This window comes from Mus pahari, chromosome 7, assembly GCF_900095145.1.
Source record: "Mus pahari chromosome 7, PAHARI_EIJ_v1.1, whole genome shotgun sequence".
NCBI lineage: Eukaryota > Metazoa > Chordata > Mammalia > Rodentia > Muridae > Mus > Mus pahari.
Genome location: NC_034596.1, coordinates 109,874,540 through 109,891,633, shown reverse-complemented (window position 1 = coordinate 109,891,633; position 17,094 = coordinate 109,874,540). Strand labels below are relative to the sequence as shown.

The 17,094-nt window shown below is 38.2% G+C and overlaps 1 protein-coding gene across 5 annotated transcripts in view; it reads right to left on the bottom strand.

Moving 5' to 3' along the window:
- Esyt2 (extended synaptotagmin 2) overlaps positions 1–17,094 on the bottom strand; it is a 98,975-nt gene that overhangs the window by 61,173 nt on the left and 20,708 nt on the right. For 4 of the 5 annotated variants that reach the window (XM_021202012.1, XM_029540579.1, XM_029540580.1 and 1 more), the window contains exons 2-3: positions 2,387–2,428; positions 1,300–1,434 (exon numbers count right to left, since the gene is read on the bottom strand). In XM_021202012.1, the coding sequence (XP_021057671.1) occupies positions 1,300–1,434; positions 2,387–2,428 (177 nt within the window). Of the gene's footprint in view, positions 1–1,299; positions 1,435–2,386; positions 2,429–2,829; positions 3,164–17,094 lie in introns of those variants that run through there. The other variant, XM_029540583.1, reaches the window with a different exon arrangement.

Sequence of the window (17,094 nt, the reverse complement as noted above, 5' to 3'; positions counted from 1 at the left end):
AATAGGGAACTTTCGGGATAGCATTTGAAATGTAAATAAAGAAAATAATAATAATAATAATAAATAAATGAAAGAAAGAAAGAAAAAAGAAAGAAAGAAAGAAAGAAAGAAAGAAAGAAAGAAAGAAAGAAAGAAAGAAAGAAAGACAAGCCTGTGTTTCATGGCAAGACTGTCTCAAGAGGCCAAAAAATTGACATAGACACACAGAAGGAGAAGGAGAGGGAGACAGAGAGGGGAAGAGAGAGACTGAAAGGGAGAAAGACATAAAAGGAGGGAACTGGATGGAAATAAAAAGTGGGTCGACAGTAGTGGGAAGAGGATAGAGATGGTTATGAAGGTACAAATATGGTACAATACACGCATAAAATACGATACAAGCATGAAATGGTCAAAATTTTAAAAAAGTAATAGTACACATAAATAAAAAAACCTCAATGTTGTCTTAAAATAATTATCATATGCTAGAATTTTTTATTTAATCATAAAATTTTCTACGATAAATATGTATCAAGAAATGATTTCTCATCTGACTTTTAGAAAATACTGAAAAACAAAGAATATGGACAAAATCAAAGTCAATAATTATATAAAAATATTTGTTTAAACATAAATATATACATATATATATATATATATATATACACACACACACACACACACACTCAGAGAGCACTTCTCTATACACTGATATACACAGATGTATATATATATATGTATATACACATACATACATACATTTGTTAAGGCTAGTAAACTGTATTTAAAATTGAAACTATTTTTAAAAAGTCAAAACAAGGTTTGAAAAATGGCTCAATGGTTAAGACCAAAGTTGTTCTTTCAGAGGGTTTGACTTTGGTTCTTAACGTCCACATAAGGCATTTGTACAAATGCCTGTAACTCTATCTCCAGGGGTTCTGATATCATCTTCTGGCCTCCATAAATACCTGCATGGACGTATAGCATATTCTCATACAGACACACATGTGCATACATATAAATAAAAATTAATTTTAAAAAGTTAAAAAGAAACAACAAAATATAAAGAATAGCACAATGAGAGTGAGGCAACAAGCCTATGTCCCCAAAAAGCATAAAAAGTTGTTGGGAAGAAGAATCTAAGAAATCTGTTGACTTTCCAATTGGTCTCATAATGATCAATTTCCTTCAGAGCCTTAGAGTGGTTACATGCATTCTCAGCAATCCTACTGTGTGCATGAGGAAGGGTACTGAAGAAGGACAGAACTGAGGTGCTGACCCACATCCAATGCATAAGAAAGGGCACTGAAAGATAGAACTGACCTGCTGACCCACATCCACTTTCGTGAAGCTGAAGGTGCTGAGGTGAGCATTTGCTCCACGCACAGCTGGCTCTATGGTTTCTCGAAAGAGCTTCTCGATAAACTGACAAATAAAGGGCCACATGTGCTTTACAGTCTGGAAGGCAAGGATCTTATGTTAGGCAACTGCTATGATATATGATACATAATGTAGTTGAGTCACTAAGAAAGATTAAAATCATGTAGTCTATTAGAGTCTGGCTTTGAAAACTAAAACAAAAGGAGAAATGGTCTTGTTATTCAAAATCAGTCCTGCAAAATGGGTTTTAAACATTAAGCATTTACTTCAACAATAAACTACTGATTAGCCAATATGCTGCAGAAATTAGCTCTTTATTTAGCTATTCTGTTTAAACATGTCTACACATCTAATAATCACTAAAAGTCCCATGGCTTCAATTGACTGTAGGAAAACTCAAGCTTTAGATAGGTCTTAGGCTGGAAGTGTGGCTGAGTGACTCACTTGCTTCTTGATAAGTGAGACCCTCAGTTTGATCTCAATACCACAATAAAACTTAACTCAACCCAACAAAAACTGCATGGACTTCAGTAACTACTCCTGCACTTTAATGACCACATATAAACTTACGCTTTAGAGTGATTCTTGTCTAGCTAGGGTTATCACATTGCCTTAGAGATGCCCAAAACACAAGGTAAGAGAGATTCAACCTAAAGCTTACTGAAACAAAAACATTCTTTAAAAGGTATTATAGACTGGTAATTTCTTGGGAGTTATTTTTCTCCTCATAATAATGTTTCCAGAATGATTGCTTGTGATTCTATAAAGCAGATGTGAGCAGCCTCTATTCAAGAAAGAAGACATAAGGCCAGATGGCAATGCCAGGCAAGCACAACATGAATCTTCTTAGATCAATGACACAGCTCTTCTCCTTAAAGGGAAGCCACACACTGCTTTCAACAGTCCTCTGGGGAGTGGAAGCCTGCTCATTGCAATCTGAACTCAGTAATACTAACACAAATTCCCAAATACGGGAAGATGGTCTTTGGCCTTCTAATTCCCACTGAGTACTTGAATATGCTAATCTTACCTTATTTAGCCATTCTGCTCTTTCAGTGTCTGGAAAATGAACCTGAGAGAGAAAATACACACACATGACTCAATGACTCCTGACAATTATAAACATAATGACCGATAGGCTATTTTGTGTTCATATAAAACTTCCTTAAAACACTCTGCTCTAAAGCTTTGGCATAGCCTCAGAGAGGAGAAAGTGAAATGTGGGGTACCTGACTTGCCACACTATGGAGGGAGAGAGTTGGAGGCCCACAAATACCACCAGAGCCTTCTATACCTCGCACTACCAAAGTGGGTACTCCTTAGCATTTGAAACATCAGAGTATAGAAAAGTGTCTTTTAAAAGAATATTATCATTCCCATCGTTCTGCTGGAAATCCTAAAAATCTAGACTCAGACTTCAAAATCCATCTCTCGTTTTTGTTTTCCCTTCTTAGCCCTAGCCAGATGACTTACTTCTATGCAAGGGTCATCTCCACCAGTCTGCCCTCTCCCAAATGCATACTGTGATCATAGCTCTCCACAGGCAAGGTCTACATACTGGAATAGTGACTGAAAATGTAAAAAGAAACCTACTTTAAAAATAGGTAAAGAATGTTTTCTCTGTTGTTGAAGTTAAAATAAAACATTTTTGCAAACGAAGCAAGGGCTGTTTTGGGTCACAAGGGTGCTTTCAAAAAAAGAGTACACAGGACACACATAGTTTGGATTTGGAGATACAGCAGATCACAAGAGACTTTGTACTGGAGACTGAGAAGATATGATGCATACAATTTTCCTAAATTATAAAGAATCCAGTCCAATAACGCTGTCCTCTGACTAAAGAAACTGGACCAGAAGCTGAACACTATATAGTCTCAAGGGGTTGTGTGAGGCTTCCAAGGTTTCTGAGACCCAACTCTACTTATCAAATTTGATTTTGAAAACAACAGAAAATGGAGACTGGCCAATCCTTGGACATAGGGTAGGTCACTGTCAAGCCATTAATCACCAACAGCTTATACTGGCTCTCATAAGTCCTGAGTGATTGACTGCTCCCCTGGGGTCTCAGCAAGAGAAAAATAAGCAGGGATAGTAAAACTGGTAGTGTTATGGCTTTCCTTTGTGTCTACACACAAGCACAAGTAGGCTTTATTTCCCTTGAATCACATAATATGAATAATATCTGGTTGAACCACGAAACATGTTAGAGTGAGTAGAAGCAGTTATTTCTAAATTAGATAAGCATAAATGCATTGGGGTGGGGTGGGGTGCAAAAGCCTTCTAAAATTGAGACAATGACTTAGAAGTTGGGGAAGACAACATTCAACAAGCTAAAGGGTCAGTCAGACTGCTGTACATGTTTGCTTAACTCTAGATGCTATGCTCTGTTATCAAAGGGGCAAATTTTAACCCAAGTCAACCAAGTGTACAAGAAAGGGCTGCATTTTCCCTAAGGGATAGGATGAAAGAAAAGTTCATGGTTACAATGAGGTGAGCAGACAGTCTTGTTAGATTTATCAAATTAGGTCACAAAATTAATTCATTTGCAATCAGTACACTGTCATTTCTTTGCATTACTTTGAAGTAGTTTAGTAGTCAAATCAGGATTGGGACAGTGAGTGACAGGAGAGTATTAAAAGCAGGTATTTAGATCCTTCTAATTGTGAGGCTCTCTCCCATTATACATTTTCCCTCTAAACCAATCAACCACTGGAGGCAACAGATAGACCAAAAGGCAAGTATTGCATGTCTTCTGTTCACTGTCATGGAAACTTCTGCAGTGCAGATGTACCCTACTTTCTGTAATTTCAGAGTGAATACCACAGTGCCGTTTCTGTAGGGCCTAACTCCTGAATATTCTTGCCCTTTGATGTCTGATTGTCCTCACCTGCTTCCCAAAAGGCCTCTCCTTGCCTGGCCTCCCAACTACTAAATTTAGCTAACAGAGCGCTATTCTAGAAAACAGGAACTTCCTTTTCAAGTCACCTTACTGAAGACTTTGATGCCTGAGTGTTTATCGAATAATTTTAACTTCCTTAGCTTGAGCTTCAAAGGCAGTGCAGTCACATTTTCTCTGGGTCACAGCTCAAAGACCCACCTTCATATATCCTGTTGAGTACAGCCAGAGCAGCCATGGCTGTGGACATGGAATGATGCTCTTCCCCACCTTCTTCTCCTGCCAGCCCTTCCCTAAGATCCAGCTCACTTTAGTGTTGGTCAGCTTCCCACACACTTTACCACCTAAAGACCAACAGTCCTCTACTGAGGTGCTGCAACTCTCTGTTAAGTCAACATTTGTCACAACATGACAGACAGTACATTACACTACATCATATTTATAAATACAATCAAAAGAACTTCCAGATTCCAATAATGTCTTCGAAAAGTTTAAGGAGGACTATGTCCAGTTATACAAGCTACAGTCAGATTTCCAACCAATAAAAAGTGGTTAATAGGGACCATGGAATTGTAAAATATTGTTTGCATAGACATATATGTGTTTTTATTTGTGTATCTGTACATATGTGTAAATATGTAAATACATAAAATATATGTAAACATATGCACAGAGCACAAAAATATGTACTGAGCCAGGAACAAAAAAATGAATTTTGATTATTCTTTTCTGTTGTTACAGTTTAACTCTTTGTGACAAACAAAAATTAATTTGCTAATTATTACTTTAAGATCAAGAAATGTTGCAAGCTAGGTGTTGGCATACATCTACAATCCTAGCACTAAAGGAGGCAGGAAGGGATAAGCCTGGGTTACTAAGAAGATACTGTCTCAAATCAACAAGGGAAGAAAATGAAAACAAAAGAAAATGTGAACACTTGTGAACCCTGACTTTTCTCAGTGTTTCTTGCCACTGGATGACTATTTACTGCCCACATGTTAAACCATGTTCTACCTTAAGAACTCATGTATACATCATTTAGAGACTTGTGTTAGAGAAGGAAGAGCACTGTTTAGGGATCTGATCTTACCCTAACATTCCACAATTAGACAGCATGCATGTTTAACACTACACACACATGTGCACACTTGTACACACACACACCACCCCATACACATACATGATCCCTGACCCTGTCCTTGACATGTAGCTCCTAAAGCCCTTTGTAGACAAGGCTGCTAGTGAAACAGGATAGAAAGCAAAGAAAAAAATTAAAGGAACATGAGAATGAAAAGAGCCCTTACTTCAACCTGAATCTTGTTTGAATAACTCATCTGTTTAGAGTCAAGAATTTAAACAGAACCAATGAAACAACTGCTTGCAAATCTGACTAAACTACAAGAAGCAATCTTATATTCAAAACATAACACAAACCTTTGTAACCTTTGACTTTTCAAAATTTTAGAATTCCTTTTTCATCTGTAAACCTACAAAATAATATGCCTTGTAAACCACCTTAAAGCCACTCTTGAAAGCAAAGTAAATCCTTTAGATAAGAGAGGTAAACGTAGCTTAAACTTAAATTTTAAACTTTATTTAATCTTTAAATTTGTTACAAAGTTATACATTCCAACCTTCTTACTGCTTACACTCTTGGGTGTATAACTTTGATGCCTGCACTCTATATGTACTCTCCTCTACTTAATGAACTCAACTTTACTTCAGACTGAATAATGTTGATGCAATCTGTAGTAGCAGGAAGTCAATATCCTGGCAGTGTAAGGATAGAGGCTGCTGAAGGTAAGTCAAGGTGCACCACTGGTAAGAAAGAGTTGTATCTAGGGAATCTTTTGCTTCATTTTTATTTTTTGACACAGGGCCTACCTGTGGATCCCTGGCTGATGCCTGCTTATTGTCAAGACCAATCTGTTCTTGAACTCACAGACATATGCCTGTCTCTGCCTCCCAAGTGCCGAGAACCTTTTGTTTTAAATTTGATCTTTGACCCTGGGTTTCACACTTAAAGCTCCTAAATACTCTTGAATTTCCTGATTAGACAGGTACATCCCTTCTTCCAATCAGGTGACTCTTGCTGGACTCCTGGTTTCAGGATAGGGTTAGATGAAATAAGGGAAGAACTTCCCCCTTTACTCTACTGGGGGAAGTGGGTAGAGGTTGAGCCAATCACCAATGGAATATGATTTAATCAATCACAGCTATTTAATGAAACATCCTTTTAAGCTATTTAATGAAACAAAAGGACAGGGTTGTAAAGATTCTAGGCTGCAGAACATGTAGGTTTTCCTGGAGGGGACACTGAAGTTCTGTGTTCCCTCCTAGGCTGTCCCCTATGTATCTCTTCATCTGACTGGTTGTCTATATGCTTTGTAATAGCCCTGACAATAAAGCAGTAAACATATTTCTAAGTCTATAAGACATCCTAACAAATTAATAGAATTCAACATAGGAATTGTTGGAACCCATGATATACATTCTCACCAAGCACACATGACAATTTACTACATGCAACTAGCTCCTAAATGGGGAAGAATTGTGGGATGGAGTTCTTAGTTTGTAGCACCCAACACTAACTTCATGTAGACAATGTCAGAAACAAACTGAAGTATAAGATACGCAGATAGTGCCTGCTGGAGAACTGCTTGGTTATAGGAAACCTCTCTACCCACCTCATTTGGTGACCTGAGGTAAAGTATGCTACTGAATATGAGAGTAAGAAAAGGGTTCAAAAGTTTAAAATTTTTGTTATATCAAACCAAACAGAGAGGGGAGAGGGAAGAGGGAAGAAGGGAGAGTAGATTAGAATGAGAATTCTAAGTCTCTGTGGCTGACCTGGAGAAGGAAGGAAGAATATGGACAAATCAGAAAATATGCTCTGACTGTGATAAGCAGGGCTGGTTTTACTTTATAGGCAATAGAGCACTGTCCAAATGCTTGACAGGAAAATGTGTGTAGTAAGGAGATTCTCTGCTGTGCTCATCTTCCTGCAACAAGTGAGCTGACCTACAATGCTAGCATTTACTTGAGATTACTACAAAGGCACTCAATCAGTCTGAGGTTTTAATTTACAAGCCAGTACTTCAAATTATCAAAGAAATAAGAAAGGGAATACATCAAATTTAAAGAAAGTAGATCTGATTCTTAACTTTAAAAATGTTTCTAACTAATACATATTCATAAACATTTGCTTGTTCTGCATACAACAGAATTTAAAGCAGCAAAAACACAGGGTGTGGAACCCACTAAGATACAGAACTATCATAAAGTATGTCATACAAAATACACAAATACAGAATATGTGATCTGATCCTCCAAGTAAGAAAGTAAAAAATAAAAAAAATTCAAATCAAATTTACTTAATTTCAAAGTTCCAATTATAAAATAACTTTTATATTATCTTTGTGAAATGTAACCACTGTAATATTAACCATGTTTCTATTATATCTAAGAGTTGACACGACTCAAAAAAAATCTTTTAATGCTATGTTCAAAAGACCAAAAACTTATTTTGGATTCTGATATGCTATTGATAGTATCAAGTTGTTTTATGTAGAAAAACTAAACCAAATACACAAAAACTGAACATGTTAACTGCACCCAGGAGCTCTACATAGAATACCTAATTTAATGCTCACAAAGACCTTTTGAAAGACCAAATGACTGAGGACAAAAATTTCAGATCCAGAGGACTCTGAGGTCCTTAGATCAAATAAATTTATAGTCAAAATTTTCTAATTGAATATTTTCTCACTTTTGAACATTAACAATGTAATTTAGAATAATATTTAGAACTAAAATAAAATAATGTATTCTTCAAACACTCCCCTTAAAAGCCAACATTAATAAGCAGCATTTACATAGGATGGCATACAATTTCCATCCCCTAAACACATACAGGAGCAATTATAAGGGCAGATAGCATAGCAAGTGCTTTCCTGGGAAAGCAAGGTCAAGATATGCTCTAAGGGCCATTAGTAACGGTACTGTTGAAGCACATAGTATAAATCAACCCTACTGTCTCACTTGTTTAAAAAAATCTGGATTATGTTCCAAGAGAAAATATTAAAATGTATGCATATTTAAATGTTATAGGTGAACCTATTGATTTGGTACCTATAAATAATTAAAAAGCTAAATAAAATGATCATTTTACTAGCCAAATGCCATTAATCCAATGGTAAATTGACCAATCAAATTACTTTACTCATATTCTTCTTCTTTTCAAGGAAGAGGACTGCCAACTATCTGGCACAGCAGCTGGGTTTGGGGAGGCACCAAGTATCAGCCTGACTATGAACTGGGCCCTCTGTTCATACCTCAACTGCTCTATCTCCAGCCCTAGCACACAGCTGGGTGACAAGTTCACACACCATCTGTGCCAACTAGTTTTTAGGCCAACCTGGGAGGAAAGAACCCCAATTAAGAAACTGCCTCCACAAGGCAGGGTTATAAGCAGGCATGTAGGATATTTTCTTAATTAGTGATTGATGAGAGAGGATGTAGCCCAATATGAGTGGTGCCATTCCTGGGCTGGTAGCCCTGGTTCTATAAGAATGCAGGCTGAACAAACCATGATGAGCAAGTCAGTAAGAGTACCCCTCCACGGCCTCTACATTAGCTTCTGCCTTCAGGTTCCTGTCCTGTTTAAATTCCTTCCTTGACGTTCTCAGATGATTAACTGTGATGTGGAAGCATAAGAAAAATAAATCCTTTCTTCCCATGTTGCTTTTGGTCATAGACTTTCATCACAACAATAGCAACCCTAAAACACCATTTTAATGCAGTAACTATCCCATAGCATATGGAAGACCCTACTAAAGTATGTAAACAGAAAGATTTAAGCAAGTAATTTTGTTTCTCTGCCCTCCTAGAATAGTCTTAAAAAAATAAGTTAGTAGATGAATAACTTAATCTAGGTTTTATTGTTACAATGAAACAGTCTGCTTTTTTATAGATCCCAGCACCACCAGCCCAAAGATGGCACCACCACCCATAATAGACTGAGCCCTCCCTCACGGATCACAGTCTTTACAAATTAAAATTTCAGACTCTTTAAAATACCCAATCTTTCTAAAACTCCAAAATCTCGTTTAAAAGTTCAAGGCTTTTCAGCTGTGGACTCCTAGAAGAAATCAAAATTAGATTAAATATTTTTTTCAAGAGGGAAGAACTAGGGCATAGTCACAATCTGAACCAAGCAAAACTAAACAACAGTATAAGTAACGGCGTGTCCAATGTCTGGGATCCATACTCTTCTGGGCTCCTCCAAAAGGCTTGGGCCACTTCTTCAGCTTTGCCCTTTGTAGCACACACAGCTTGTCTTTTATGATCTGGCTGGCTCAGCTCCCCTGCTGCTGCTATTCATGGTAGTTGTTCTATGGTACTGGCATTCCCAAAACTGCTGGGGTCTTCTGCTTCAACTGGACGGCACTTTTAACCAATAACCTCTTATAGGCTATCATCATGGTGCCATGCCACAACTTCTCTACATGACCCCTTCACTCCTGTGTCTTCAACTGCCACTGAAGCTGCACCTTCACCAATGGTCTTTCCTGGCCTCTCTGAGTGCCAAGTGTGGAAGATTGGTGCTAATGCTTTGAATCTTTGTGTCCAGACACTGAAGGACCTTGTTCCTAACTGGTTCTTAATCTATCAATAAAGATGCCAGCGGCCAATGGCTAGGCACAGGGCAGGACACTTAGAGATGTGTGGGTAGGAGGCAGAGAGAATCGACAGGCCTGGGAGAAAAGAAAAAAAAAGGACACAGTAGCAGCAGGAGATAAAGTCAACCAGCCATCTGAGTTTTCGGGAAAGTGGCCATTGTATGTGGGACCAGGAGGGAGCACAAAGTGGTGCAGCCAAAAACTCACCCATAACAGCCAAGCCTCAGATAGTCTCCATGATCCCTTCATGCCTTCAAAACAAGTACCACCAGGATGACTCTTATACAGTACTAAGTCCTGCTGCCAACACAAGGTACAAACTTGGCTCTCTCTGGAACACAGCTTCTCTGTTCTCTCAGAAAACACTTCCCAAAAGATTTCACCTCAGTGATGTTGGTCTCTTCTTAATCACTGCTGATTTCTTAGCTTTAGCTCACCAGCATCAATTGTCCCAGGAACATAAAAGTTTCACTTTAGTAGTTCTTAGTATCGCAACAGCTTTTCTAAAGTTCCAAAGTCCTTCTACAATCATCCCCCAAACATGATCAGGTCTGTCACAGTAAACCCCACTATTTTGGTACCAACTTGTTTTAGTCAGGATTTTACTGCTTTGACAAAACACCAGGACCGCCAGCCCAGAGATGGCACCCCTCACAATGGGCTGAGCCCTCCCTCATTGATCAATAAGAAAATGCATTTCAGCTAGATCTCATGGAGGCATTTCCTCAACTGAGGGTCCTTCCTTTCTGATGACTAACATTAAGTTGACACACAAAAACAGCCAGTACAATAAGACAAGCCAGGTCAACAGAACCGTGAGTTTAAAAAAGACCACAAGACTACTGTTTTTTTTCTTTAATATTTTTATTTATGTGTATATAGTGTGGCTGTAGTATGCCATGTGTATAGGGATCTATGGAAACCAGAAGAAGCTGAAGTTACATCCAACTGGGAGCCATCCCATGTTAGAACTGAACTCAGGTCCTCTAGAAGAGCAGCAAGTAACTTCTTTACTATTTCCATAGCTCTTAAGACTCCTCATCTTTGAAAGATACAACACAAAAGAATATTTTAGGTCAATGGATACCTGCATTTTAAGATATCTGTATCTTACTAAGTACACTATAAGTCTTTCAGGAAATCTGTAATCATGGAAGCATACTTGCATTTAGAAGCACACTGTATATTTCACGCTCATTCCAACACAGGGCCCACACATAGAGAATTTAGTTTGATAAGATGCTAATTAGAGAATTTTTAAATATTTTAAATAGTTAATAAATTTTGCCTGCATATAAAATTAGTCTTAAAATCTAAGCAAATGTAGGGAGTGCTTAAAGAAAGTTAAAAATGACCAAAATATTTATCTACATAACAAAGCAGCCTAGAGGAATAGAGTTTAGTGTCCCACACCAGTAACTCCAGCAATGAGGAGGCTAAGACAGAAAGGCTGCTCAAGATCTAGTGTTAGAACTATTAAAGAAGATGAGAGGTCAAGCTGCCAGTGGAGGCATAGGAAATCTTCCTTCCTTTGTCTTCCCAGATGGCATGCAAGCAACCCAACATCTATAGTTCTCTTTTCTGTGCTTTCCAGGTGCAAAAGATACAAGAAGCCATGTGCATCTCTGTATGTTCTGTGGGCTGCACCAGACAGGAAAAGGAGCAGAGATCTAGGGCCTGGAGAAAAAGAGCAAACACACAAGCAGACAGAATGCCTATACACATAAAATAAATAAATAAAATTGTTTTATTTTAATCCACAAGGTTATAATTTTGTTAGTGGTTTGTGTCATAATAATGTAGACTTTGGTCACTATAAGCATGTAACCTGACACACTAAATACTTCTCGGCTGCTTCCAAACCAGAACATTCAAAAGTCTCTCCTAGGGGCTTAGCTACTTAGGAGAAACTTCACTAAGGCATATGAAACAGCAGACCATAGATGATCACAATCACTCTATTATATTCTCACAAAGTAGGGCTAACAGAGTTAAGGTAAAAATTTGACTTTCCTATGTTAATGCAAACTGCAAAGGTCTGACTCAACGACTAATTGCTTAAGAAGGCCAACAGGCTGAGCTTGGGAGGGAGGTGTAGCTCTGACTCCTGATAGCTGAAGGAGGAACAGGAGGTAACAGAGAGAAAGTGTCTGCTGTATACCAGTGTGTTCAAAGCCATATGTCTAAAAAGTATTCATCTGTGATAATTCACTATGTCTTTGTTATATGAATGACAGATGCCTATTTTAAGGAAATACTAGAATATAATTTTAAGCTAGGTGACTCCTAGTATAGTTTTACAAGACGTATAAAATATCTGAAAGCCAATTATATTCAGGGAGAAGGCTCTCACCATATAGCTCAGACTGACTCAAACTTGTGATCCAATTGCTTTAGTTTCTAAGTGCTGGATTTTAAATTTGTGCCAATATGCTTGGCTGAAAACTAACTTTTATATTTCAGTACTAGATAGTACACTGAATTTCATATGTACATCTGGCATATATAATTCATAGAACTGCTTGTTTTTAAGGCATTTTATGTTTCATCATATGTATATCATGACAGCAAAATCTAAGCCAGGACTGATGATATTCAATAGTAGAATCAACACAGTAACAGCTTATAGATTATAGCCAAGGGTCTCAACCATTTAATGATGTGCTTAACGCCTCACATGTAAACACATGTCAAAGAGTCACTTTTTTTAAAGTTAAAGCATATTTTAACAAAATTTTAAAAATCTTTAGACATCCTTTTGTCACTACTAACAGAAAGTCACACAGTTATTTGATAATCTTGATTTAAACTGGAATTTTGGCATCGGCTACATCAATATCACATGTTAAAATGAGTTCCAAAAGAGGAAGCCTGTCTTCAACACAGAAAATCTGGATAGTTTTTAAAAATTCAAATCCAATACTGCTAGGCAACTGGACACATTTATGTTTTGATTAGAATGAATCAGAAGATGGATATGCAATTGTAGCACCACACATTTTCTTTGCAATAAATTCAGCTTTGTCATATATATATATATATATATATATATATATATATATATATATATATGAGATTAAGATCCTTTAGAATTAAGATAAGCAGCAAAAAAGCATAACAGTGTTCCAATCAGAGGATGCATCAAGGTTAAGTTCTAAAGGAGCTACAGTCTAATAGCTCAGTGGTTAATAGCACTGGCTCATCTTCCAGAGAACTTGGGTTTGACTGCCAGCACCCACATAGAGTGGCTCAGTACTGTAACTCCAGTTCCAGGGAACTGATAGCCTTTCTGACCTCTACAGACACCCACACATATTGTGATGTACAGATTCAGATATGCACATATGTGAATAAATAAAAATAGATATTATTTTTTTTTAAAGGAGGTGAGTGTGTTGGCATATGCTTTTAATCTCAGCATTCAGGACACAGAGGCAAGTGGATCTCTAAGAGTTCAAGGCCAGCCTGGTCTACACAGTGAGTTCCAGGACAGCCAGGATATATATGGAGAGATCCTGTCTCAAAAACCAAAGACTAACGACAACAACAACAAAATGAATGCTAAATAGTGACCAAACTTCAACTTCAGGGAAAAAAAAAAAAAAAGTTTCTGTATCTCTTGATCAACTTCTTAATTTGATTCAACTCTTATGAAAATTTCGTAGTCTATTCATTATGCATGCATAATTGCATGTAGAAACCAGGATTAGATCATAAGAGCATTGCAACAGAATTGAAAAATAGACAGTTGGCTTTTGTTGCTAGTCCCTGACAGCTCCTAAATCCCATGGAATGTTCTGTGTGGTATTTCATAAACAGAAGCATCTTTTGTTCTAATTGGATGGTATGGTCATTTAAATGAGAATAGCCCCCATAGCTCAGGTGATGGGGTGTCAGCTTTGAGATTTCAAAAATCCACCCCATTTTCAGTTAACTGTCTCCCTGCCTCCTCCCTCCCTCCCTCATCAGAAATGCTGTGCTTTAAGAACTCAAAATAAGCCCTAAAGGTTTTTGTTTTAAAATAATTACAGAGGTTACAAAAGCAGTCCCCCAATGGCTGTCACTACAAGAAAGGCAGGGAATGCAATACCAGACCTCTTACCTATTCATCAAGTGTAACTACCANCAAAATCAAGGCACAGAACTTTCCAAATTCCATAAATGGTCCCCCTGGATGCTCCTTTACACATGCACTACCTTCACTGTCCCCTACCATTGCTGGTAAACATGAATCTGTTCTTTATTTCTACAATCTCACCATCTTGAGAACAACATGTATTTAGAACCACACATCTGGTCCTGAGACTGACCTGTGTAGCACAAAGTGCTGAGGTCTGCCCTGCTCGTCAGTAGTCTTCTCCAGCACAGCCATAGCCACTTGAAATGGTGAAGTCATGAAACCAGCACAGTTGTTAGAGGGTTTGGGCCAAAGTAATATCCAAAGGCCAGTGATGAAGTCAGTCCTGCCTATATACTAGTACCAGAGAGGAAAAGCCATTTCTGGGTCTACAAAGCTTCTGGTTGGTAAAACACACAGGGATGCTAGAAGAGTGGTGTGCATAGAGAGAACAGAGACTCCATGCCACATCTCAGTATCTGTATCAAATTTATCTCTTCCGCCTGGCTATTCCTGCAACACATCCTCTATGAGAAACCAGTGAAAGTAAATAAAATATACTTTTCTAAGTTCTATGAGCCATTTTAGAAAATTTTCAGACAGAGATTTGTTTGGGGTTTTTTGTTTTGCTTGTCCGTTTGCTTTGTTTTGTTTTTAAGAACACTGAACATAAGAGCTGGATGGAAAGTAATGTGAGGAGGCTGGGCACGCAATTGGTGAAGAGACACAATTGGTGAAGAGCCTGCCTATACTCTTCCCTGCCTCGTGGGCTAGAGAAGTTAATGCTCCTTCCCTCCCCCCTACAAAAAGCACTATACTAAAGCATCCGCATCACTGAGACCAACACTCCCTTTGATTGATAATCAGTGTTTCCCCAGTTTAGATGGCTTCTGCCCTTTAAGGAATCCTTGAAATAATAGAAAGCCCACTCTTGGACTACAGGAGAAGGGCAATTAAGTGTTCCCAGACAGCTGTGACCTGGTTGTAAAAATACACTAGCTTCTGATAATGCAATAAGATACTTTTCCCAGGTCAGGAAGGTCCTTCTCCAACTGCATGGTTCCTGAACAAACATTATCAGAGTTGAAGGATGGCACTCCCATTATCTCCTCCCCAGTCACAAAACCCCAAAGTATGAGGATCCCAGCTTAATGCATATGCATGCGTATATAGATCTAGATATATATAGATATCATCCCATTCCTAACTTTCACCATGGGGAAGGCTTGCGATCTGAGACTGACTCATGTAATAAAGGCTCTTTGTTTTTATATCGGACTTGCAACTCCTGGCATTCTTCTGGGGCTCCCGAGAACTGGGCATAAAATTGGCAACTGGTATTCGAATTGGTTAATCCCATGGAATGGGGCCTTGAACCTGTGAGGTCTGTTACTAACTCTGAGTAATACCACTGTAGAGCTGAATTATAGGAAACCAGGCCACTGCCTACAGAGAATTAGTTGTTGGGTGAAAAAAAAATTATACAACAGAAATGCTGTGCTTTAAGAACTCAAAATAAGCCCTAAAGGTTTTTGTTTTAAAATAATTACAGAGGTTACAAAAGCAGTCCCCCAATGGCTGTCACTACAAGAAAGGCAGGGAATGCAATACCAGACCTCTTACCTATTCATCAAGTGTAACTACCACCAAAATCAAGGCACAGAACTTTCCAAATTCCATAAATGGTCCCCCTGGATGCTCCTTTACACATGCACTACCTTCACTGTCCCCTACCATTGCTGGTAAACATGAATCTGTTCTTTATTTCTACAATCTCACCATCTTGAGAACAACATGTATTTAGAACCACACATCTGGTCCTGAGACTGACCTGTGTAGCACAAAGTGCTGAGGTCTGCCCTGCTCGTCAGTAGTCTTCTCCAGCACAGCCATAGCCACTTGAAATGGTGAAGTCATGAAACCAGCACAGTTGTTAGACACAGTTCTACCACAGCTGCGTGGATTGCTACAATCAGTGTCCTTCATTCTCCAACTTTTGGGTTTTTAGTCTCTGTGTGTTACATTCTTAGGGACTTTCTGCATTATGATTCATTTTATGTTGTTCTTTGCCTGTGGCCCTCACTCTCCCTGGCAAGTCCATTTCTTCACTGCCATTAGAGCCCACTTCTTTGAGGTTGCTGTGTACGCTAAAGACCAACTGGAACACCCAGCCTCACAGATTGAACAACTTCTGGATTCTTGGACTTTCCATTGGTAAATGACATTGTACTATCTATCACAGCCTGTAAGTCACTCTAATAAATCTCCTTCCTACATCTATATAAAGATTCATTCTGTAAGTTTTATTCTTCTAGAAAATCCTTACTAATACACCTCCTAATCCTTCACACCAGTTCCACTAACTGGTGATTAAACACTCAAATATATGAGGACCATTCTCAGTCAAACCACAACAACACTATTTTTTTTATTTTGGTATAGGAAAATAGTAATCTTTTTAAAAATACTGTGGCAAAACATGAATGATCATTTAATCCATTTTAACTAAATAACTGACATAAAACACACCTTATTTATTAACTCTCAAACCCTGAGACAAATGGCTGAAGTGCCTATTTAACATATCAAAACAGAACTGGTAGCCAGATTCTCCCTGCATCCCTAAGTCCCTACCTATTACAGGGTATGGCTAGCATACCCAGCCCCTTACCCTAAACTTCTCCAGCCCAGGAGCTGGGCTGCCCTTCCCTATATAATCTAACCATTTTGGTTTCCTGGTCTTTTTGTCTACTCTTTACATTCCTGGCCTCTTGGTCTGGGTCTCCCCTTTCCTCACTCTCCTCTCTTTTTGCTTACTCTTTGAAGACCAAACCTACATATAATAGGAATAGAAGAATAAACCCAGTTTAAAGGCATAAAAATTATTTTTTAACAAAATCATAGATTTCTCAAATATATAAGGACAGAGACACCTATATTAAGGTACAAGAAACATATAGAACATCTAATAGGTTCAGAAAAGAACCTCCCCACATTATATAATAATCACAGAAAAAAGAAAGAACATTGAAAGCTGCAAGAGA